Source organism: Martes martes (genome assembly GCF_963455335.1).
Source record: "Martes martes genome assembly, chromosome: 4".
Lineage (NCBI taxonomy): Eukaryota > Metazoa > Chordata > Mammalia > Carnivora > Mustelidae > Martes > Martes martes.
Genome location: NC_137891.1, coordinates 136,061,151 through 136,081,572, shown reverse-complemented (window position 1 = coordinate 136,081,572; position 20,422 = coordinate 136,061,151). Strand labels below are relative to the sequence as shown.

The 20,422-nt window shown below is 41.8% G+C and overlaps 1 protein-coding gene across 1 annotated transcript in view; it reads right to left on the bottom strand.

Annotated features, from left to right (window-relative positions):
- WLS (Wnt ligand secretion mediator) overlaps positions 1 to 20,199 on the bottom strand; it is a 101,344-nt gene extending 81,145 nt beyond the window's left edge. Inside the window, exon 1 of the mRNA XM_080802137.1 lies at positions 19,843 to 20,199. Coding sequence (XP_080658263.1) covers positions 19,843 to 19,948 — 106 coding nt within the window. The 5' untranslated portion in view covers positions 19,949 to 20,199. The remainder of the gene's footprint in view (positions 1 to 19,842) is intronic.
- Between the last annotated feature and the right edge of the window lie 223 nt (positions 20,200 to 20,422).

Here is a 20,422-nt window from a genome sequence, read left to right as displayed (position 1 = left end):
TTGAGTAGACTAATTTGAGCCATGTGTTCATTGTGGCTTGGTTACGTGCCTATCACTGGAGATAGAGGTGAACATTCTCTTCAACCACACAGATGGACAGCAGAGAGGGGCTAATGCAACAGGGCAACTTGGGGTCCTGCTATCAATAGAATTAGGCTGAACCATCCTCCCCAGTAAGTCTTCTCTCTTTCCCTAATCTCTGAGAACTAGTATTATAGGGATGGAAATAAAGGAATGAAAAAATCAAATAAGCTGCAGAAGAATACAAATAGCCAGAAAGCAAAGGAAAATAGATTTATCCTCACTAGTAATCAAAGACATGTAAATTAACAGAAGATATTCTTGGCACATGAAAAAACTTTTAAAAATAAAAACAATGCCCAGGACTGGCCAAGAGACAGGAAGATGAACAGTTCCAGACTTTTTTTTTTTTTTTTAAGATTTTATTTATTTATTTGACACAGAGAGAGATCACAAGTAGGCAGAGAGGCAGGCAGAGAGAGGGGGAAGCAGGCTCTCCGCTGAGCAGAGAGCCCGATGCGGGGCTCGATCCCAGGACCCTGAGATCATGACCTGAGTGGAAGGCAGAGGCTTAACCCACTGAGCCACCCAGGTGCTCCAGACTTAACCAATGGGTTCTGTGGTGGTTATTAATAATCTGAAAGGCAAGTTGGTAGTCTCAATCAAAATCTTTAAAAATAAGCATGCCTTTTTTTTTCTTATTTTTATTTATTTATTTTAGAGAGAGAGAGTGCCCATACATGAGAGCTGGGGGAAGCGCCAGGCAACAGGGAAAGAGAGAGGGAAGGAGACTCCCTGCATGGACCCAACCACACAGGGTTCCATCTCACAACACTGAGATCATGACCAGGCTGAAATCAAGAGTTAAGACACTTTAGTCAGCCACCCAGGTGCCTCATGAACATGCCTTTGGACCTAAGATAAATTCACAGAATGAATTTTCTAAGGAAATGATTAAGAGCATGAACAAGAATTTAAATACAAGGAAGGTTTCCCCAGTATTGAGAAAATACAGCCCCCAAAATGGAAATATCAACAGTGTCCAGCTACAGGAAATTGGGTAACTTAATTATGGTACATCCATTCTATGGGATATCATACCAACATCAAAAATGGCCTTTTGAGGACTCTATACTGGCATGACATAAATAACAGAGGAAGGCACACCAAGGTGTTAATGCAGTGAGTGACCATGCCACAACCCCATTCACTGGCTAAACATACTAAATTAGTTTCACTCTCAAGTAGGTGTTCCCTAGCTCCTTCTTAAGATTTACCACAGGGTTCTAAAGACCCAGATTCTGCTGAGGAAAAAAAGATCAAAACATCTGGACATTCTCAGGAGGCTGAAATTTGTTGATCCTTCAAAGAGATATTCCTTACATACTCAACAATTGTTTATGGGAATGTTACCTGGAGTGTTACACCAGGTAGAGGTGAAGAAAATGGACCCCTGATGGCGTTGACTTTTCCTGAAGACAGCTTAAAAAGTAATGTTTGGTTTACAGTGACTTCTATGACAAATCATTCTCTGTATCAAAACAACAACAACAACAACAAGCTTCTTTCCCGGGTCTTCATTGTATCATATAGCAATTAAAACTTCAAATTCCCAGAGTAATTCCACCACAAACAAATCTCACCAAGTCAAACTTTCACAAACAAAACTCACCCCAAACACAGCTATTCTCCCTCTCAGTTTCCATAATGTTGAAACGAGAATATCTTTGGTGAACCTATCTTAGAGTGCTATTACTAAGACCAAATGAGAGGATTTCTAGAAATTGCTTTGAAGGATAAAAGCACTACAGAAATGTGAGGTAGTAAGAATATGAATTCATCACCTAAATTTAACATAGACTCAACAAAGCCCCCAGGAGTCCATGCCAAGCCTCTGGCTCTCCCACCATCTCTACATTCTTTTCCCATAGTCATTTCTAAGAGCCAGACATTGGCCTGCAAAACTTCCTGCAACAAAAGGACAAGGCTGTCTTTACTTTCAAATTGGCCAGGAGGATCATAAAAATACAGTGTTTCTAGCTGTTGAAACTGAGGTATTAAATAATGGTGGAAAATGCCAAAGATATTTCAAAAAACAGACAGTCATACCTGGTATAGACTGGAGCCTGATGTGGAAAAGGAAAGCAGTCTGAACAAGTAGATGGACTAATGGTTTTCATGTTATCTCATTCAAGCCATGGCCAATTAAAAATCTCAAAAGATAGAAGCTTCTGAGACTGAGAGTTCTTTTAGAATTAGCACACAGTACCAGTATGAGCAGTATCTTAATAGAACTCCAAATATCTTCCCAAAGGAAATCACTCCTTTAAAAAAAAAAAAAAAAAAAAAAAAGGTTGTGTCTTGGTAGTGCTGTGCCTCTATACTACAGACTTATATAGTGTTTCTTCTACAGTCTCTTTCCCATTTTGAAGAATGGTAAAAGTTTAAATAAAGCATGGATGGGTCAATAGTAAGTACACTGAAGTTCTTAAATGCCCTTCTTTTTAAACCTCTACCCCAATTACATCCCTCCCTTGAGGATATTTACAATCTTCTATGACACATGCTCTGTACCTTCTTGGTTCAAGGAAAACACACCTACAGCATTTCAAATTAACTACTGACCCTTACTCTCACACTATAAACAAACCCTTTTCAAAATCTCAATTGCATTGTGTCCACATTGATTAAAGCTTGAAGCCTGGTGACCTCATGTGGTGTTAACTTCTCCCATGCACCAACAGCATTCTGCCTTTCTACTCAATTACCCCCTTTGGTGCCAGAGGATCGCTACCCAATGAACATACACAATGGACTTCTGCTTCATTACACTAATCAACAGCAGGATAGAAATAAGCAGAAGAGGAATAAACAAGCTAATTTATCATGAGGACAGAGCAAGCTTTCACCAGTCTCGCCATGGAAAACTTCAGTGGTTAACAGGAATATCAATGGTCTGGGGGTGATGTTTATGATCTTACAGACTATAGACAGAGCCAACACAGAATCTCCGTGATTAAAGAATCTTGCCGAATAGCAGGTGTGAACAAAACCCATCCATGCCTTCGAACTCTGGGGTCCTATGTAAAATCTACTTCATAATTATTTTGAGAAGTACAACCCAGGGCTTTGGATAATGTGGACCGACACCCTGGTAATTTGCCCCAAGTGTTCGACCTAACTGTGGGGCCCCTCTTATTCATCTTTGACGCGGTGGTCAGGAGGGACCCAGCCTCTTTGTGAGAAGGATCTGGATGCCCCCCCTCCTTCATTAGGCATGGCAAGGGCACAGCGGCTGATTGAATTAACAACTTCGGAGGGCTTCCGTCCCAGTTCCCAGACATTAGCACCATCATCCAGAACAAATTAAAAGTCTCACAGCAATTAAGCAGATTTTGAAAATGAATTTCCCATGGTTCAGTGGTTCAACAAGCAATCTTGAGTTAAGTATTTGAGGAAAGTTTAGGAGGAGAGGAGGAGCTGACTGCTGGATTTCCAAAGTAAACATTCAATTGGTGAAGGCATCAACAATAAACTTTTCAGCCTCCACTAACTAGACTTTTCCACTTTTTTATATGAAATTAGAAATATTCAGGGCATGTGGGTGGCTTAGAGGGTTAAAGCCTCTGCCTTCGGCTCAGGTCATGATCCCAGGGTCCTGGGATCGAGCCCCGAATTGGGCTCTTTGCTCAGCGGGGAGACTGCTTCCCCCACTCTCTGCCTGTCTCTCTGCCTATTTGTGATCTCTCTCTCTGTCAAATAAATAAATAAAATCTTTAAAAAAAAAAAAAAGAAATATTCAGTCACAAAGAGAAAGAAAAAAATTAACATGGATTTGTATTAAAATGGTGGATCTCAGGAGGATTTTTTCCTTTGTTTTTAATGCCTTTAACATCATTGTATTTTTGTTCAAAAACATAAAAATTAGGAGGGAATGAAAATGTCTGATCCTAATCTCTAGATTTTAAATGTATACAAGGCAACCTAGACCTGACTCTAGAAGCATCTACATCTCTCTGAACCAGTATGGCCAGGTTCACAGCAGGCGGAAAACTTGGGTGAGCTTCCCAAAGGACTCCAGGTGAATCCAGGAACTCCCTCCTGGGTTAAAAGAATAACACTAACAAAAAAACAGCACCTAGCATATTCTAAGTGCTTATTATTTATTTGCCAGGCACTGTATACATTCTCACCTCATTTAATGTCTTCACTTGTGTCATTTAATCCTCATAGAAATGTGATGAGATGAACATTACTGCTCCCATTTTACCCATTTGAGAGACAAGGAAACTCGGGCCCTAAGATGAGGTCATTTACTTGGGGCCACAAAACCAGCAAGTGGTGGGGCCGGGATGTGCCTCCAGTTCTTCCAACCCCACAGTTCCTGCTTACATTTAGAAGAGCAAACTCCCATGGCCAGGGTAGTTTTACCCAGTCTTTATAGAGTCCTGGTTGGGACCATAGCACACACACACACACACCCCCCCCAAAAAAAGTGTCATTGTTTTAGAGGGAGAGCGTACAGGATGACATGATGACCCAGCTGAGGAGGGACCCCTGCCACCTTTCTTTCAAGACGCTACATTCTCCCAACACCAGAGCCTCCTTGTCCCCTTACTTCAGGCAGCTCTGCGTCCCTCTCCCCCCATATCCCTCCTTCTAGCTAAGAGACATCCAAGTCTAGCTTCCGAGTAGCTCTCTCCTTGGCTTTCACTTCCTTCTCTCCCAGCTTACATCTGCTTCCTAAACCTCTCCTCCCATCTCCACCTGCTCCACTCAAAAGTCCACAGGCCCAAGCTCCTCTTCTCCCTCAGGCACACACTGAGCACAGCATGCACATTTCCATACCCTTTAGGAACCTGGAAGACTAGGTACAGGAATTCATTCCCACACACCAGTCCTCAGGCTGAACACAATGGAATGCAGAGGTGGTTATCTGAATGTGTTAGGCTTTCTTGTCAAGGGCAGTTACGAAATCAGCCATCACAAATATATCGCCCATCTCTTTGAAGCTGCAGATGCGTCAGTGACATTCTTAGGAGGGAAACTCTGAAAGATGCATTTCCCATATTTAAGAGCTTATAGAAAATTAAAGAAACTGTGGTCTTCTTCAAGAAGCCCCTAAAACCAGCCTTCATGGAGCAGAGGAAACACACTGCCTTCTTAAAGACAATAGAGCACAAAATTGCCATTATCATTCTACGTTCTCATTGGACTATTCGAAGTTTGAAAAATACAGAGAGCAGTGTGGTCCTTCCTCCCAGCAAACTTTACCAACCAAGTAGTCAGTCAATTCTCTGCCCTTATGGCCAAGTAAAGACCAGATATGTAGATCAGACATAACAGTAATCAGAGTAACCATAGGCATGGATAATGAAACACTCCACTAGTGGTCAGGACACTTCCTTCCAATCTTACTGTCTTGCTGTGACTCCTCTAGGCCTTTGTCTCCACAATGTAACAGGACAAAGTCCCTTCCCAAAACTCCAAAAATTATACACTTCTCTATATCAAAGCATGCAAACAGTGAAGGTGGCACAATATTTTAAATTCAAGCAAATAATAAGAAACCCCTCCTCATTTAATTATAAAAGAATAGCTTGGAATACAATGTCACAAGTTTTGGGGCAGATCTTAATGTTGAAGCATTTTAGCTATCTCTGTAATAAGACCAAACACAAAACGTTCCTTCCTTCCTTCCTTCTTTCTTTCTTTCTTCCTCCCGTCCTTCCTTTCTCTCTCTCTCTCTTTCTTTCTTCTCTAAGTATTTCTGGGCAGCTCTGCTACACTGCGCTGTGGTAACCACTCAAGATAAAGACAAGCAAATTAGAGCCTTCTTTACTCTCATGTAGCTTACAGTCTTACAGAGATTGTATTTTCATCTTTATTTTTTGTTTATAATTTCTTATAATATAGCATAATTGTGGATAATGTCTCAGAAGTAGTTAATATTTTATAAGAAAAAGATCATCACTTTTTTCCTAAAAGTATGACTTTCAAAGGTCTTTGTCATTTACGTTATATCTGGAAGCAAAAAATTTCCCAATGGATGGATGACTTCAATTTTATAATTTAAAACAGAACAACTGGGATTCATTTTGCAGCAAGCATGGATGGAACGAATATGCCTCGTGCACGTATTGAGTGGTATCTATTTAAAAGTCTCGCTACCTGGGCTTATCCATGCTATAAAGAGCTGTGAAAACTGGTCCAGCATTTTAAAAGACAAAATTTAGGATTCAAATTAAACCTTGGTGAAAACTATCACTAACGGGCTCAAAAAGTGAATCACTCTAATTCACCAAATGGGTAAATAACATGCTTCCTAAATTGCTGGCTAGCATGGATTGTGCCTAATAGAAGGCTATCAAGCAGGGCTTCTGGGTTTCTAATTTTATATACACTAAGAAGCAGAAATATCCTGCCATGAGCCTAACCAAACAGAGGATGACTCAAAAGAGAGAAAGAGAGAGAAAAGAAAGGACGGAAGAATGAACCTTGAGTAGTTAATGAGTGACAATTTGTATCAGGGAAATAGCTAACATATATGGATGGATCTAACACACAGATACAGCTAAGTTCAGTTCATTAAACCCTACAAACTCCCTATGAAGGGGAAGTTTCATTTTATTTTATTTTAAGGAAGCTTTACACCCAGTGTGGGGCTTGAACTCACAATCCTGAGAGCAAGAGTTACATGCTCTACCAACGGAGCCAGCCAGGTGCCCCAGGAGAAATTTTTAGATGCGGAAACTGAGGCTCACAGCAGGTAAACGGCTTATCTAAGTGACAAAGCAAGTTTGCTAACAAACCAGATCATACCCATTGTTCAGCCATAAAACCACATCCCATCGGTTAGAAATCTGATCACTCTGAATGGAAGGATCAGTACATTTATCAAAAACAGAAACATCATAAGGAAAACCCTGAACGAACACCTTCCTTATAGAGTGACAGTTTCCCAGGAATCCTATAAGAAGCCCAAGTCATCAAGGGCAGTTTTCAAAATTACTGCAGCAGTTCTGCTTAGCCAGGAGACTTACTCTAACGTGAGACAGAGGACTTCCCTGGATGGAGCTGGAATCCGTACCTAACCCAAGTCCTGACAGAGAAATATTATCGTCTCAAATATATGCTTATGTTGATTTTGTTCAAATCCCAAATGCATTGCTCATCCTTCTCCCAAACTCTGTTTTCTCTCTCCCCACCCCCTTTTTTAACAGGTGGGTGACTTAGGGAGGAGGGGAATGGGAAGATTCTTCTGATACCTATAAAAAAAGAAACATGCTAATTGAAAGGTGACCTTAAGTGTTTTTAGTTTAAAAATCCTGTGTCTACAAATTACTCTGTTTATTTCTTTCATCAACCATTATCCAGAAATATCACATTCTCCTAGTGAAAAACTCTTTTCTGTTTAGGTATGTTTAGAGAACGGTGCTGGAGATTTAAACCAGTTCTCTCAGGGACCTGCAAACTTTGTAAAATAAAGAGGAAGGGTGACTAAAAGGGTGCCCAAGGTCCCAGGGCTTCCTGTCACAGCTGAGCCCCACCCCACCCCCCACTTATAATTCTGAAGAAGCTGATCCTTTCTAAGCTTATAGAGGTGTGTTCTCTACCTGACAGCCAGGCCCCATGGTTCAGTCTTTTCAAGCCTCAGTAAAAACCTTATCTACAACTTCCCTTACCCAGGCATGCTGGGGCTTAAAGTTGGAGGCCATTTCACACAAGCCAGAACTGGCTCAACAGAACAGAGAAAAGAAAGAATGTGGGGACGTGTCTTTTCCACATTTAAGGCATTCCATTCTCAGGGCAAGTTACAACCTAAATGAGAGCAGATAAAATCTGTAAGAACCCAGAATAAAAAGAACAGGGCCTCAAAAGGACTTGATTTGCCTTGAGAAAGGGCTGGATTTAATAAAATATGGAACCCAGGTTTTGGCTGTGATCACCTAAAGACAAGCATGTTAAACAGAAACCTGAAAGTCGAGATTTGAGACAAGAATATATGATGGGGAAAGGACAGTCTCTTCAATAAATGGGAAAACTGGACAGCTACATACAAAAGAATGAAATTAGATTACTCTCTTACACCTTGCATAAAAGTGAACTCAAAATGGATTAAAGACTTGAATGTAAGACCTAAAACCATAAGAAGAAAACATAGTTGACGAGCTCCCTGACATTGGTCTTGGCGAAGATTTTTTGGATCTGACTTCAAAGGCAAGGGCAACAAAAGCAAAAATAAACAAGCAGGGCTACATCAGACTAAAAAGTTTCTGTGCAGCAAGCGAAACCATCAACAAAATGAAAAGAAAATCTACTGAATGGAGAAAATATTTGCAAAACAGATAGCCCAAAAGAGGCTAATATTCAAAATACATAAAGAACTTCACGTGCCTGGCTGGCTCAGTCAGTAGAGCATTAGAGCATGCAACTCTTGATCTCAGAGTCATGACTTTGAGCCCATGTTGGGTTTAGAGACTACTTTAAAAAGCTAAACAAACAAACAAACAAACAAAACAAACAAAAACCTCACATAGCCCATTAACAACAACAACAAAAACAAACAAATAATCTAATTTAAAAATGGGCTGAGAATCTGAATAGACATTTTTCCAAAGAAGACCTATAGATGGCTAACAGACACACGAAAAGATATTCAACATTACTAATCACCACGGAAATGCAAATCAAAACCACAGTGAGATGTCATCTCACCCCTGTTAGAATGGCTAGTATCAAAAAGACAAGAAATAACAAGTATTGGCAAAAATGTGAAGTAAAAGGAGCCCTGGTGTATGGCTGGAATGTAAGTTAGTGCAACTACTATGTAAATAGTGGAAAACCTATGAAGGTTCCTCAGAATATTAAAAATAGAATGACCATATGATTCAGCAATTCCACTTTTGAGCATTTATCCAAAGAAAATGAAAATGCTAATTCAAAAAAAAATACATATATATGCATCCCCATGGTCATTGCAGCATTATTTACAATAGACAAGCTATGGAAACATCCTAAGTGTCCTATGACAGATGTGTGGATAAAAAAGATGGTGTATATGTGTATATGGTGCATCTATACAATGGAATACTACTGAGCCATAAGAGTGAGGTCTTACCATTTGCAACAAAGATGGACCATGAATATATTACGCTAAGTGAAATAAATCAAAGACAAATACCATACGATTTCACTTATATCTAAATCTAAAAAACAAAACAAATGAACAAACAAAACAAAACTAAGAGAAACAAACAAAACAAAACAGAGAACAGATTGGTAGTTAACAGAGGTGAACATGGTTTGGGGTTAGGCAAAATTGGCAAAGGAGGTCAAGACGTACAAACTTCCAGTTATAAAGTAAATAATGCCTGGGGATATAATTAGTTTACAGCACAGTGACTATAGTCAATAATATTGTATTGCACATTTGAAAGCTGTTGAAAGACTAAATCTTAAAAGTTCTCATCACAAGAAAAAACTACTTTGTAACTCTGTATGGTGACAGATGGTAACTAGACCTATTGTGGTGATCATTTCACAGGATATACAAATATCAAATCACTATGCTATACACCTGAAACTAATGTGATATGTTAATTAGACCTCAATAAAAAAAGTCCTTATTCATTCCCGCTAAATCAGAGGATGCAGAAAAAAATAGTGCTTTGTGACTCTGCTTACTTTCAACAAAAAGGCAGAGGAGGCAGAACTTACAATATAACGCTTATACCTCTGGAATTACAAGTATATGCATGGCAGTCAAAATGGCATGGAGCTCTCAACATTTTAAGCTCTGTTTTGGCAATTTGAATTCTCTGTTTGCAATTACCTTCAGAGTAAAGAGGTAGCAGAGATAAAGAATGAGCAATTTTGTTGTCTCTTTTGTATGCAAAACAGACCAAAAAAATATAGGGCATGTCACTTCCCCCAGACTCACTACGACTTCAGAATTATGCTTGCTAACAGACATTCCCTGAAAGCAGAAAAGTTTGTCACAGAATTTTAGACAAGGAAGCCTCAGACTGATTAAGTCCTAAAACTAAACACAAGGATGGTACTTTGGTTGGATTAGTAAGGACCGCAGTTGTGGGTTGTTGTTGTTGTTGTTTTTTTTTTTTTTTTTTTTTTTTTTTTTTTTTTTAAATTTATTTATTTGTTAGAGAGAGAGTGAGCGAGCACAGGCAGACAGAGTGGTAGGCAGAGGCAGAGGGAGAAGCAGGCTCCCCGCTGAGCAAGGAGCCCGATATGGGACTCGATCCCAGGACGCTGGGATCATGACCTGAGCCGAAGGCAGCCGCTTAACCAACTGAGCCACCCAGGCGTCCCTGTTGTTGTTTTTTTTAATTGAAGTTTTAAATTTATATCTTCTCAAGCAGGAGGAAGGGCATGTACCACACTCAGCAGGCAAGGGAGGAGGGATTTAGTTGTTGTTTTAAATTCTGTGGTGTTCTCTGAAATCCAAACAGAAGAGCTTAACACTGGATGTAATTCCACTGCGAAAAATATTAAGTAGACAGGGCACCTGGGTGGCTCAGTAAGTTAAGCGTCCGCGTTTGGCTCAGGTCACACCCCGAGGGTCCTGGGATCAAGCCCCGCATCAGGCTCCCTGCTCAGGGGCGAGTCTGCTTCTCCCTCTGCCCCTCTCCCCCACTTGTGCGCACTCCTGTGCTGTCTCACAAAAATCAATAAATAAAATCTTAAAGAATATTAAGTATACAAAGGCACTCATGGCAAGTGAGAAGACCCAAAGCTTTAGAGCAGACAATTGTCATTCTGGCCTATAATGTAACGAGGCCACCAAGGGGGGCTTACTGAGATGTAAAATGACTCGCCTCTATCTGGGAGACTCCAAAATCCTGGGCATTCTTCATTTGTCCTCATGACCTACTATACTCCAACATCTCTCTGCCAGTGAATTTTGGTAGCAGATCATCCCAACTGTTGTAGACTTAGAAAACGGCATACCCAAGCTCCATTAAAATTGTGTATAAAGCAGGGGTGCCTGGCTGCCTTAGTGACGGGGGGTGAGGGGAGCATGTGACTCTTGACCTCAGGGTCGTGAGTTTAAGCCCCATATTGAGTACTGAAATTACTTAATATATTTTTTAATTATGTATAAAGCAAAAGTAATGAACAGATATCAAATATAAGCATGAGGAATTCTCCCAGGAATAAACTGTGCATGCTTTAGGACAATGATTTAGACTTGCATTCTTATTTACTAAAAACTGGTAACAATATTAACATCTACCACTTGGGGAAGGCTCATTATGGACATTTGGCGATAACATGGGAATTAATGTTAGAAAGCAGGATAATCTCTCTGTGCACTCTCAAACCCAAATCAGATATATTTTGGGTGATTCCCATACCTCCTGAATCTGGAGGTATTTGACAAAGTGGTAATAATTCAAGGAAGATAAAGAATAGAAAATGCCTGGGTGACTCAGTCAGTTAAGCATCTCCCTCCAGCTCAGGTCATTATCTTGGGGTCCTGAGATTGAGCCCCGTACCAGACTCCCTGTTCAGTCGGGAGTCTGCTTCTCCCTCTGTGCTCTCTCATTCTCACTCTTGCTCTCTCTCAAATAAATAAATAGAAACTTAAAAAAAAAAAAAAAGAGAACAGAAAATAAACAATGTCAGAGTTAAGTTGAAAGACAGAGGAACAGAACAAAAAAAGTAGGAGAGATGGATATGGTGTTAAGCAGATGGCTTCAGTGTAAAGTCCTCTGGGAATCTCGTCACTGATGGGCCAGGTTCAGTGAGACAGCCCAATGGGTGCCATGTCTTGGAGAGGGTGGTCCCTCACTGCCATCATCCATGATGTTGGAGGGCTCTGTCCCACATCACAGTCGACGGGGAAGCCAAGAAGCTCTTGTGACTTGAGATCACTGAGACCACAGGCAGTCTGCAGAGCCGGAGCCGGGTCTCCCGCCACTGTGCGATGCTGCCTTGAGATCAGGAGCTCTCTCTCTGGCAGGGGCTCAGCCAGGACTAAGGGAGCAGTTAACGGGCCCCCGGTCTCATGAGCTTAGTTGGCCTTATGAATCTGGGCTTTGCAAAAAAACTGAGCCAATCATTTACAGATACATTACTTTCTTTCTAATGAAAAATCATAATGCCTTGCCAAAACAAATGTCATAATTTGGCCTCTTCTTTCAATTACCTCTGCTCTCTTGGAAGTGTCTATTTGTGGATCAAGCCTCTGAGTTAACCCAGGGAATTAAGGAATTTAAGAAGGCCCTATAATTCCTAGGGGCTAGTGAAGAAAGAACACCTCTTTACCAGGAAGTATTAAGAGAATGGAATAGGAAGGAAAAAGAGGGAGCAGAAAATTGCCCTTGAAGGCCCAGAATTTTTAAAAGGCACAGGGATGGAAACACTAGTTCAATTTGGAGGAAGTGGATGGTATCGGTTATAGGTTTTAGAAATCCAAGTACACACTATGTCCCGAAGAGAAAGCCTCGTAGGTCTATGGAGGGCTTAGTTTTTCTTCCCCACACCCACATTCCCCTCTCCTGTATTCAATAGCATATGCAGGATCCATTCTGTATGCTAAATCCAGGAGGCATTCAGGGCATTCAGAAGTTTGGTTGTTTTGACACATTTTCAATGACAACTCAGTTCCTCTTTGCTGTGTGCAAGAATTTCTTTTTGGAGGGAGCTGGGGAGTTATTTTCTCAAGTCTGGCCCTCTCTGGCATGGTCTGCAAGCACTGGTCAACATTGACAATGGCTGCTGTATTCAAAACTGGGATCATTTGTTTAGCAAGTGATAGGGCAATGATTAGTACCCATGCAGTGATCGGAGTATGTGGTTTGGGAAAGAGGTAGAAACAGAAAAGGAGGAGACTGAGCTTCTATCTTTTACAGAATCCGTGTAGAATCAATTTTATCACACTCAACACCTTGTGTGGCGTTAAACTTAAGAACATGACTTAGGATTTGGTCAAGGATCATGTGGTTTGAGCGCCTGCCCTCTCATCTACTGTCTCTGTCCCCTCTGGAAAGTTCCTTAAATGAGCATCTGATCCATCTGAGATCTGGAGAAGGCACCTGCTTCTCTAGGTCGTTAAGACAGTTCTGAATCAGTACATGTAAAATACTTCCCAAAGCCACTCAATAAATCCTCACGAAGCAACAAATCATAATTAACCAAATTCCTCACTACTGGTCTGAGGACAATCTGATTATTGCTTTTGCTCCCCTATAAAATTTAATGAGAGAAGGAACGTGGTGGAAGCAGGGGAGAAGAGGTGGTAGTAAAAGGCAAAGAGGTGAACCTAAGTATTTTTGTATTCTAAAACATAAGTTGCTCTTTCCTGGTGTTTCGCAATCCTTTTAGGTTGGCCCTATTACGAAAATGGTAACTGCAATACATTTCATCATCAAGTTTGAAATCACCAATGCCTCAAGTTCCCCTTCACCCCCATCCTCCTCCCCATCCAGAATCTTCTCTCAGAAATGTCCACATTGGGCACAACTGTCTATTCTATTGGGCCACACTTATGACCCCTCAGAGAAGACACAAGACATAAATGAAACAGACATGATCATTCCATGTCTTGATGGTCCCTGTCTTCCATCATTTCTTAAGAGTCTCTATCAAAATTGAGAGCAGTCAGTCCATGAATAGACAAAGTCTATCAGCATTTTTTCCACAGAACAAAATGTACCTATTCGTCGAGTCAGCATGAAAGCCTCTTTGAGATGCTCTCATTATTAGGCATGGGTGTGTATACAACAGAAATTTCCTTTGGAGAACAGAATTGTCAACTTCAAGTAAAAGGTCCTTCTTTCAATTGCTCTACCCTGCCAATCCACATCCTCCATAAGCCTCTCCAACCGGTTGATTCCTTTTCTTCCTTTGGAAAAGTCCTGATGTATGTAACTGCGAAAATATGTTAAAACACTAACTTGAGAAAATAAAATCGAGTAATCTTCCTTAAAGTAGAACTCAAATGCTTTTATGGATAATGAACTTAGCTGCTCAGCCAACTAGATGATTCAGACCATTATAGGAACGAGTTTGAACCTGTAAGAAATTGGTCAGATGGGTATATGCAGACTTCTCAAAAGGTGTCCTCCCTTAGCCTTGGCCAGGCACTGCTGTTAAGTAAAGCTCAACTCCATTTATCATCATACTGGATTTTTATTTTTTCCATTTGATGGGTTACCTAATGATTAAAATGAGAAAGCAGCTCCATTTATAGTGTTACTCATCCTCTCCTTCTGAATTTAAACCACATTTATTCAATCTTAAAAGTCAAGGCTTTGGGAGATGGGGGCAGGATAACCTGATGGTTGAGGACTGTGGCTCTGATATCAGATGGACCAGAGTCCACTCAGAGTTTTGACCCTAACTGGCTGGATAATCTTGACTCACTGGGTAATCTCAGTTTACTTACATGCAAAATAGGTACAGTGCTACCAATCTAGTAAGGCTTTGCATGGATTAAATTGGGTAAGTTCTGGCATATTTAACTAACATGCTAAACATTTGCTACATTATTTTAGTAGTACATTTATTTCAAAATGAAATATTAGTATAATTATTTGACAGTATAATTAACAGGGCTTCTCATTTCACATGTTCTCAGTAAATAAGTGAAAATTATCTTGACGCTAGACACTCCATCATAGGAAATCTTTTACTGGTGAACTTGGATTAAGCAGCACTCTTTTCAACCTCTGGCTCTCCTAGCTTACTCAGGCTTCAAGTCCCCTCTTTCCTGACTCCCAGCTGGCACTGCAACCCTATCCTGGGCACACAGCAGGCTCTAATCAATATTCTGCATGTTAGGTAGGAGATACATATGAGCTCTAAGCCAAGGACATTCATAAAATCTCAAATACTAAATCTCCATAGAAACACCTTTACGAGGGAGATAAGGTAAGAATCTTTCTTCAGTCTATATGAATTTTTAAAAAAATTTAAAGGCCAAATTATTGCAAAATGTCAACTAGCTAGGAAAGGCTTAGAGTCTAGATCTGAGTCCAGGCAGGAGATCTAAAAACCTTATAAAGCCATACATGACATGATTATCTCAAGGAAATGATTCTCACTTTGAATGAGGAAAAGGCAAAGTTCCAATAGAAGGTTAGACAGGCTGTACAGAATGATTAGCTGAAAGCAGGATTAGAAATTATTACAACAAGAATGATTTTGTTGCAATAACCAAGTAATTAATTTTTTAAGTCAATAATGTAATTTCCAATAAATTTCCCACCTTTTTACAGAAGAATTTTTGAGATTGCACAGTACTCCTACAAACCACGTTAGATACTCCAGTTGTTTAACAAAGAGAAAAAAAATGACATGGTTTAGTCAGGTATGAAATTCTGCAAAACCAAAAGGAGAATAAAATACAGGGGGGAAAAAGTGGAACAATATCAACCAAAAGCCAACTAATTAGTTTTTATGAGATTCTCACCAGCTACCCAAACACTGTAGGATTACAGGCATTACATTATCAGTATATGCTAAAATATAATATATACCACAATAAGCTTAAAATCTAATGTACTGAGAAGCAAACCTTTACATACTCTGCATAATTCTAATCTTACTTAATTTCTTAAAATCCTGCAGCTTCCAAATAAACAATAGTAGCAGAAACAAAAATTCACATAAATGGACCACAATGAAGGTTATCAGTAGTTCCCATTTTAATAATAACAGCACAATAATATGGGCTAAATAACTGAAAGCAGTAATAAGTCCATGTAAAAACTGAGAAAACTGATTATATATGTTTCTATATGTGTGTGTGTGTATATAAAATATTCTCAGCATTAAAAAACAAAAAAGGTTACTCATGGTAAGCTTCTGAAAGAACACAATCCTCTCTCAAGATAAAATATGATATTTATTCGGAGTTTAAGTTTGGGATAGTCTCATTTATGGTATGCTTAAAACAATGCAATCATTTTTATTCATTCACTTCTGATCTTCATACTTTTCACAGTTTTAGAACAGGTGGGAACAGTGACCTGCTTTTTCAACCATTATATCCCCCAGACATGACTAATTTGAAGCTGAGCAAATTGCACATAATGGGCCAGGGATTCAAGTTCATGATTTTTAGTAGCTTGCACTCTTGTTTCAGGGCACATGATCTCCTTCCCTGCCCCTCTTTTACCACCCCTGTAGCTACTGCTCCCTGAATTAAATTTACCAAACATGAAATCAAAGGGAAATTATTTTTTTACATTTTCTGCAGGCTTATTTTTAAGGAGAATAAAGATTAGGCTACATCTTTAAAATATTTTATCTTCCTTTAGGGGTTCTTAAATGTTTAAATATATTCTAAATACTAAAGAAGCTAGCCACTTAAGAACCCTTCTCGACACATAAGAAAACAATCAGATCCATGATTTTATAATGGCTCAAAGTTTTTACAGAGGCATGGCATAGTTCAGTGAATTTTTGAATACCCCAAATTCTACCATATAAGATACTGCTTTCTAGAGTCTTTTTACAAAATATCATTAAAGGTTTGCAGTATAGAGACATCGGCACAAGAAAAACTAACAACCAAAACAAGCAGAAAACAAGAAAAAAAAACTTGGTTCTAAGAAGTCCACTGGGATAGGGAATATTTAAGCTGGCTACATGAAAAACCAATCCCTCCTATTTGCTTTTTATCTAATGTTTATATTTTCCCCATCAATTCTAGAAGGCTGCAACCAAATACCAGTCTAATCATCATCTAAAACTCTACCAATGAGGAAAATGAAACTTGTTGGTTAACTGATTTGCCTGGTCAATTTGGAGTGCATGGTTTGTCATGATTGTTTGGGGGTGGTGGTTGGTTGTTGTGTTTTGTATATATGTATACGGGCTACTTACACTCTTACAATCAGGAAATTACAGATCCTCTTCCTAGGTTGCCATGTTTTCTTCAATGGGTGGGGGATAACAGAGATTAAAAAGAAACATACAAAAAAAAAAAAAAGGTAACATACTATGGCCAATTCAAAGCGAAGATTTCATTTTCTCACTTGGCCTCTGCAGGTGCACTGAAAAGACACTTGATCGCCCCCAACCCCACACCTGACTTCCCACTTATCAGTGGAATTGAGCAGTAACGGCGTTCTCTTCTCACTGGAAAGAGTGGACGAGGAGGTTTCTGAACTTTACTTCAACTTTCCAGCCTACAAACTGCTTCTTCCACTACTGATTCCACTCCTATACTTCTGTGAAATTTCATTCTTTGCTCAGTTTCACCTGCTTTTCATTTTAGGGAAGTCTGGTGGGAAAACATCCCACTTACCTTTTGTTGGTATTTCCCCCCATATTTGGGTCTTGTACTGTACCCAAGTTCCTAGATTTCTTTAACAGAAACAAACAAACAACAAACAAAAAACAAAACACCTCTAAATGGTTGAGATAAAAGCTAAGTCATTATTCAGTGTTTTAAGCGAACTGGATCTGATCTCTATAGTCTTCTGGCAAGCGGCCAGAGTGGGGACACAGCCTTGGCAATTGGGGAAGGAAGGGAGCTAAGTAGTAAACTTACAGTTTCCCCCAAGAAGTGTTACATGTAGATTTTTTTTCAAGGAAGTTGGAACTAAAGCAGTTTACCTACTGAGAAGAATCTAGTTATAGGAAATATCACAAACTTTTTGAGATGGTTATCACGTACCGTCACCAGGCAAAATCTCTGGGAAAAACAACCATTGGCACCACTTCCTCCAGACAAGGCCCTCTTTGAACATACAACTGTTGTGATCCTACAGCAACTCTAATATCCAGCAGCTACACACCAGTGCTCTTGCACCTTTCTCCACAGTACCAAGATGCTAGAAATTATACTAGTTCAAGAAGTGCCCTAAGAAACCTACAACAGTGGATAATGGGCTCTTCAAGGCTAGGAGATCAGCTTCTTAGGAAAAGAAAAAGAAACACACACCAACAAACACCAGGGAACTATGTGTAATGGTTCGCTGCTTGTGCAAAACCTCAAAGAGGATGAAGGTCAGACAGGGATAATAGGCCAATTTAATTCTGAAAGCACAAGGTGCAAGAAATTTTAATTATGGTCTGCCACTGAAATCACACAAGATCCAATGGCATCTAACTGCAACTGCTCATCGAGGGAGACAAGAGGTGTAATTGTAACCGCTGCATAATCACTGTGAGGGCACAGGGAAGGCTGCCTTCAGCTCTCAGCAGAGAATGTATTAGGAGCCTAGAAAAATCCAATACAGGGAAACATGGAGATTGCACGTAGCCAAACAGGAGCTCCTAACAGGAAAGCCAAACCCCGTTCTGTGTGTGTGTGTGTGTGTGTGTGCGCCCGCGCGCGAGTGTGTGTATGTGAGTGGTGAGCGTTCCAGGAATAAAAGATTAAGCTGTGTGGCCCGAATTGAGAATATGAGCATGGAAAACTCTGAAGCCCTTTCTGCTTTGTGGATACATACACAGAGAGAAAGGCATGATCTCCTTCAGAAATTTCTGCCTCGGTGAAGCTTCACCCACTCTCCTTTGTTTAAAACAATTAGCTTGGATGTTACAGTGATTTACAGAACCAGACTCCCTTTAATTTGTTCCCATCAAACCCAAGTCTGGAGACAAAACGCCACACACAGGGCTCGAGGTGCCCAAGCCTGTGCAGCTCTCACGCCCGCGCCGCGCGGACTCTCGCAAAGGGACAGGCAGAGAAAGCCCCTCCGTGGACTCTCCACTCCGCAAAGTTTCACGGATCCGCGAAGAAAGCAAGAGCACCCATCCGCGCCCGTCGTGAAGTTGGCGCTGAAGTTTGTGCCGGGATGTCCTAAATCTCGAGGGGTACGGGAACGCGAGTGTGCGGCCAGGCTAGAGGATGGATGGAGATGGAGAGACAGCAAGGAGTTTTTACGAGTGGAAGATCCGTGAGACCATCTTTTTCACCCGGAAGCCTGTTTGGCTCCCAGAGGTCCCAGAGGTGCTCGCCGGGAGAGGCGCCGTCGCCAGGGGCCGGGGAGCTGTCACCTGCGGGGAGCCGCTCTGCTAGGCGCCCGGGGACGACCGGGGGGGGGGGGCGCTTCAGAATCACCGGCTCCCGGGGTTCTGAGAAGTGGGGGAGGGGAGACTCGCGAGAGGGCAGGGGGCCAAGAGCAACACCTTTCGGATACGCTTTTTCCCTCCTGCCTCTCCAACTTCCCGCAGCGCCAGCCGAGGACTTTCTCCCACCGCACCCTAACGCATCCCGCCTCCGGGCCCACCTCTCAGACCCGTCCGCGGCCGCGACGGGCGGGTGGGGCGTGCGGCAAGGAAGCAGCCGGCAGGAAGGTCGGGACCCAAAACGCAAACTCTCACCCCCTAGCCGAGATGACCAAATGCGTTTATACCGGCAATGATCACAGCCCCGTAGCCGGGCTCCCGGGTTAGCGCCGGGCGCAATTCCCTGACTCTTCTGTTGTTCCCAATAAAGTCGATTACGTTGCCCTCCGGGAGCTGATTGGGAGGGAACGGAGAGGAAAAGGGGGGAACGCGGGAAAATGCGGGGGGAGCAGCAATCAACTTTGTAACCCAGCGCTTCCTCGCGCGATCCGTCGCCATGCTTAAGATTCCCACCCCCGCCACCCCCCTCCTTCCTTTCAAGTGGATACTGAAACTAGGCCAAAACTTTTTCCCCTCCTTTTCTCTTAGCCACTAGACTGGATTGTGCCCCACGGAGCCCCATGGAGCTCTGCTTTCTTAAGCACAATAGCCGGACTAATTAGATCATAGAAGCAAGGCAGTGATACTGTAACAAGTAGCCCGAGAGGCAAAGAGGGAAGGGGCCCGAAAAGACAGAAAGGGGGAAAAGTTTGCAGCTCTCGCACTTACCAATCAAGCCTCCCACCAGAAAGGCGATGATTTGGAACACGAGCAGAATCCCACCAACAATGCACAGCTTCTTGGTGCTCATGTTTTCTATAATTGCCCCAGCCATTTTTGCGCCCCCCTTTTTCTTTCCTCCTTGAAATGTTTTAGGGTGTGCTTTTTGCCCTCTCTCCTCTCACGCTCCCTCCTCCCTCGCCTCCTTTCTGGGCGCTGCAAAACTTCAGGGGTGTGGGAGCGCGGCGAGGATGGGACCGGGACGCAAGGCGCCCGCACGGATTCCCCAGGCGCAGCCGGCTCGGGCTCCCCCAATGCCCGGAGCTGTGATTGTGGCCGCTCCGCCGCCTGTGGACGCTTAAAGGAGCAGGGAAGCGGATCACATGACGCCGCCTCCCTCCCTCCCTTTCTTCCTCCCTCCCTCTCGCGCTTCCTCCCTCCCTCCCTCCCTCCCTCTCTTCCTCTCCCCTTTGCCCGCCAGTGCTGGGCTTCAAGCTCCGGAGGGTGCTGGCGTCCCGTTCTGGGGTCTGGCTGGCAGTCTGTCCCGCCCGGGGCTGGTGCCCTTTGGGGGTTGATGTTGTTGTTAAGT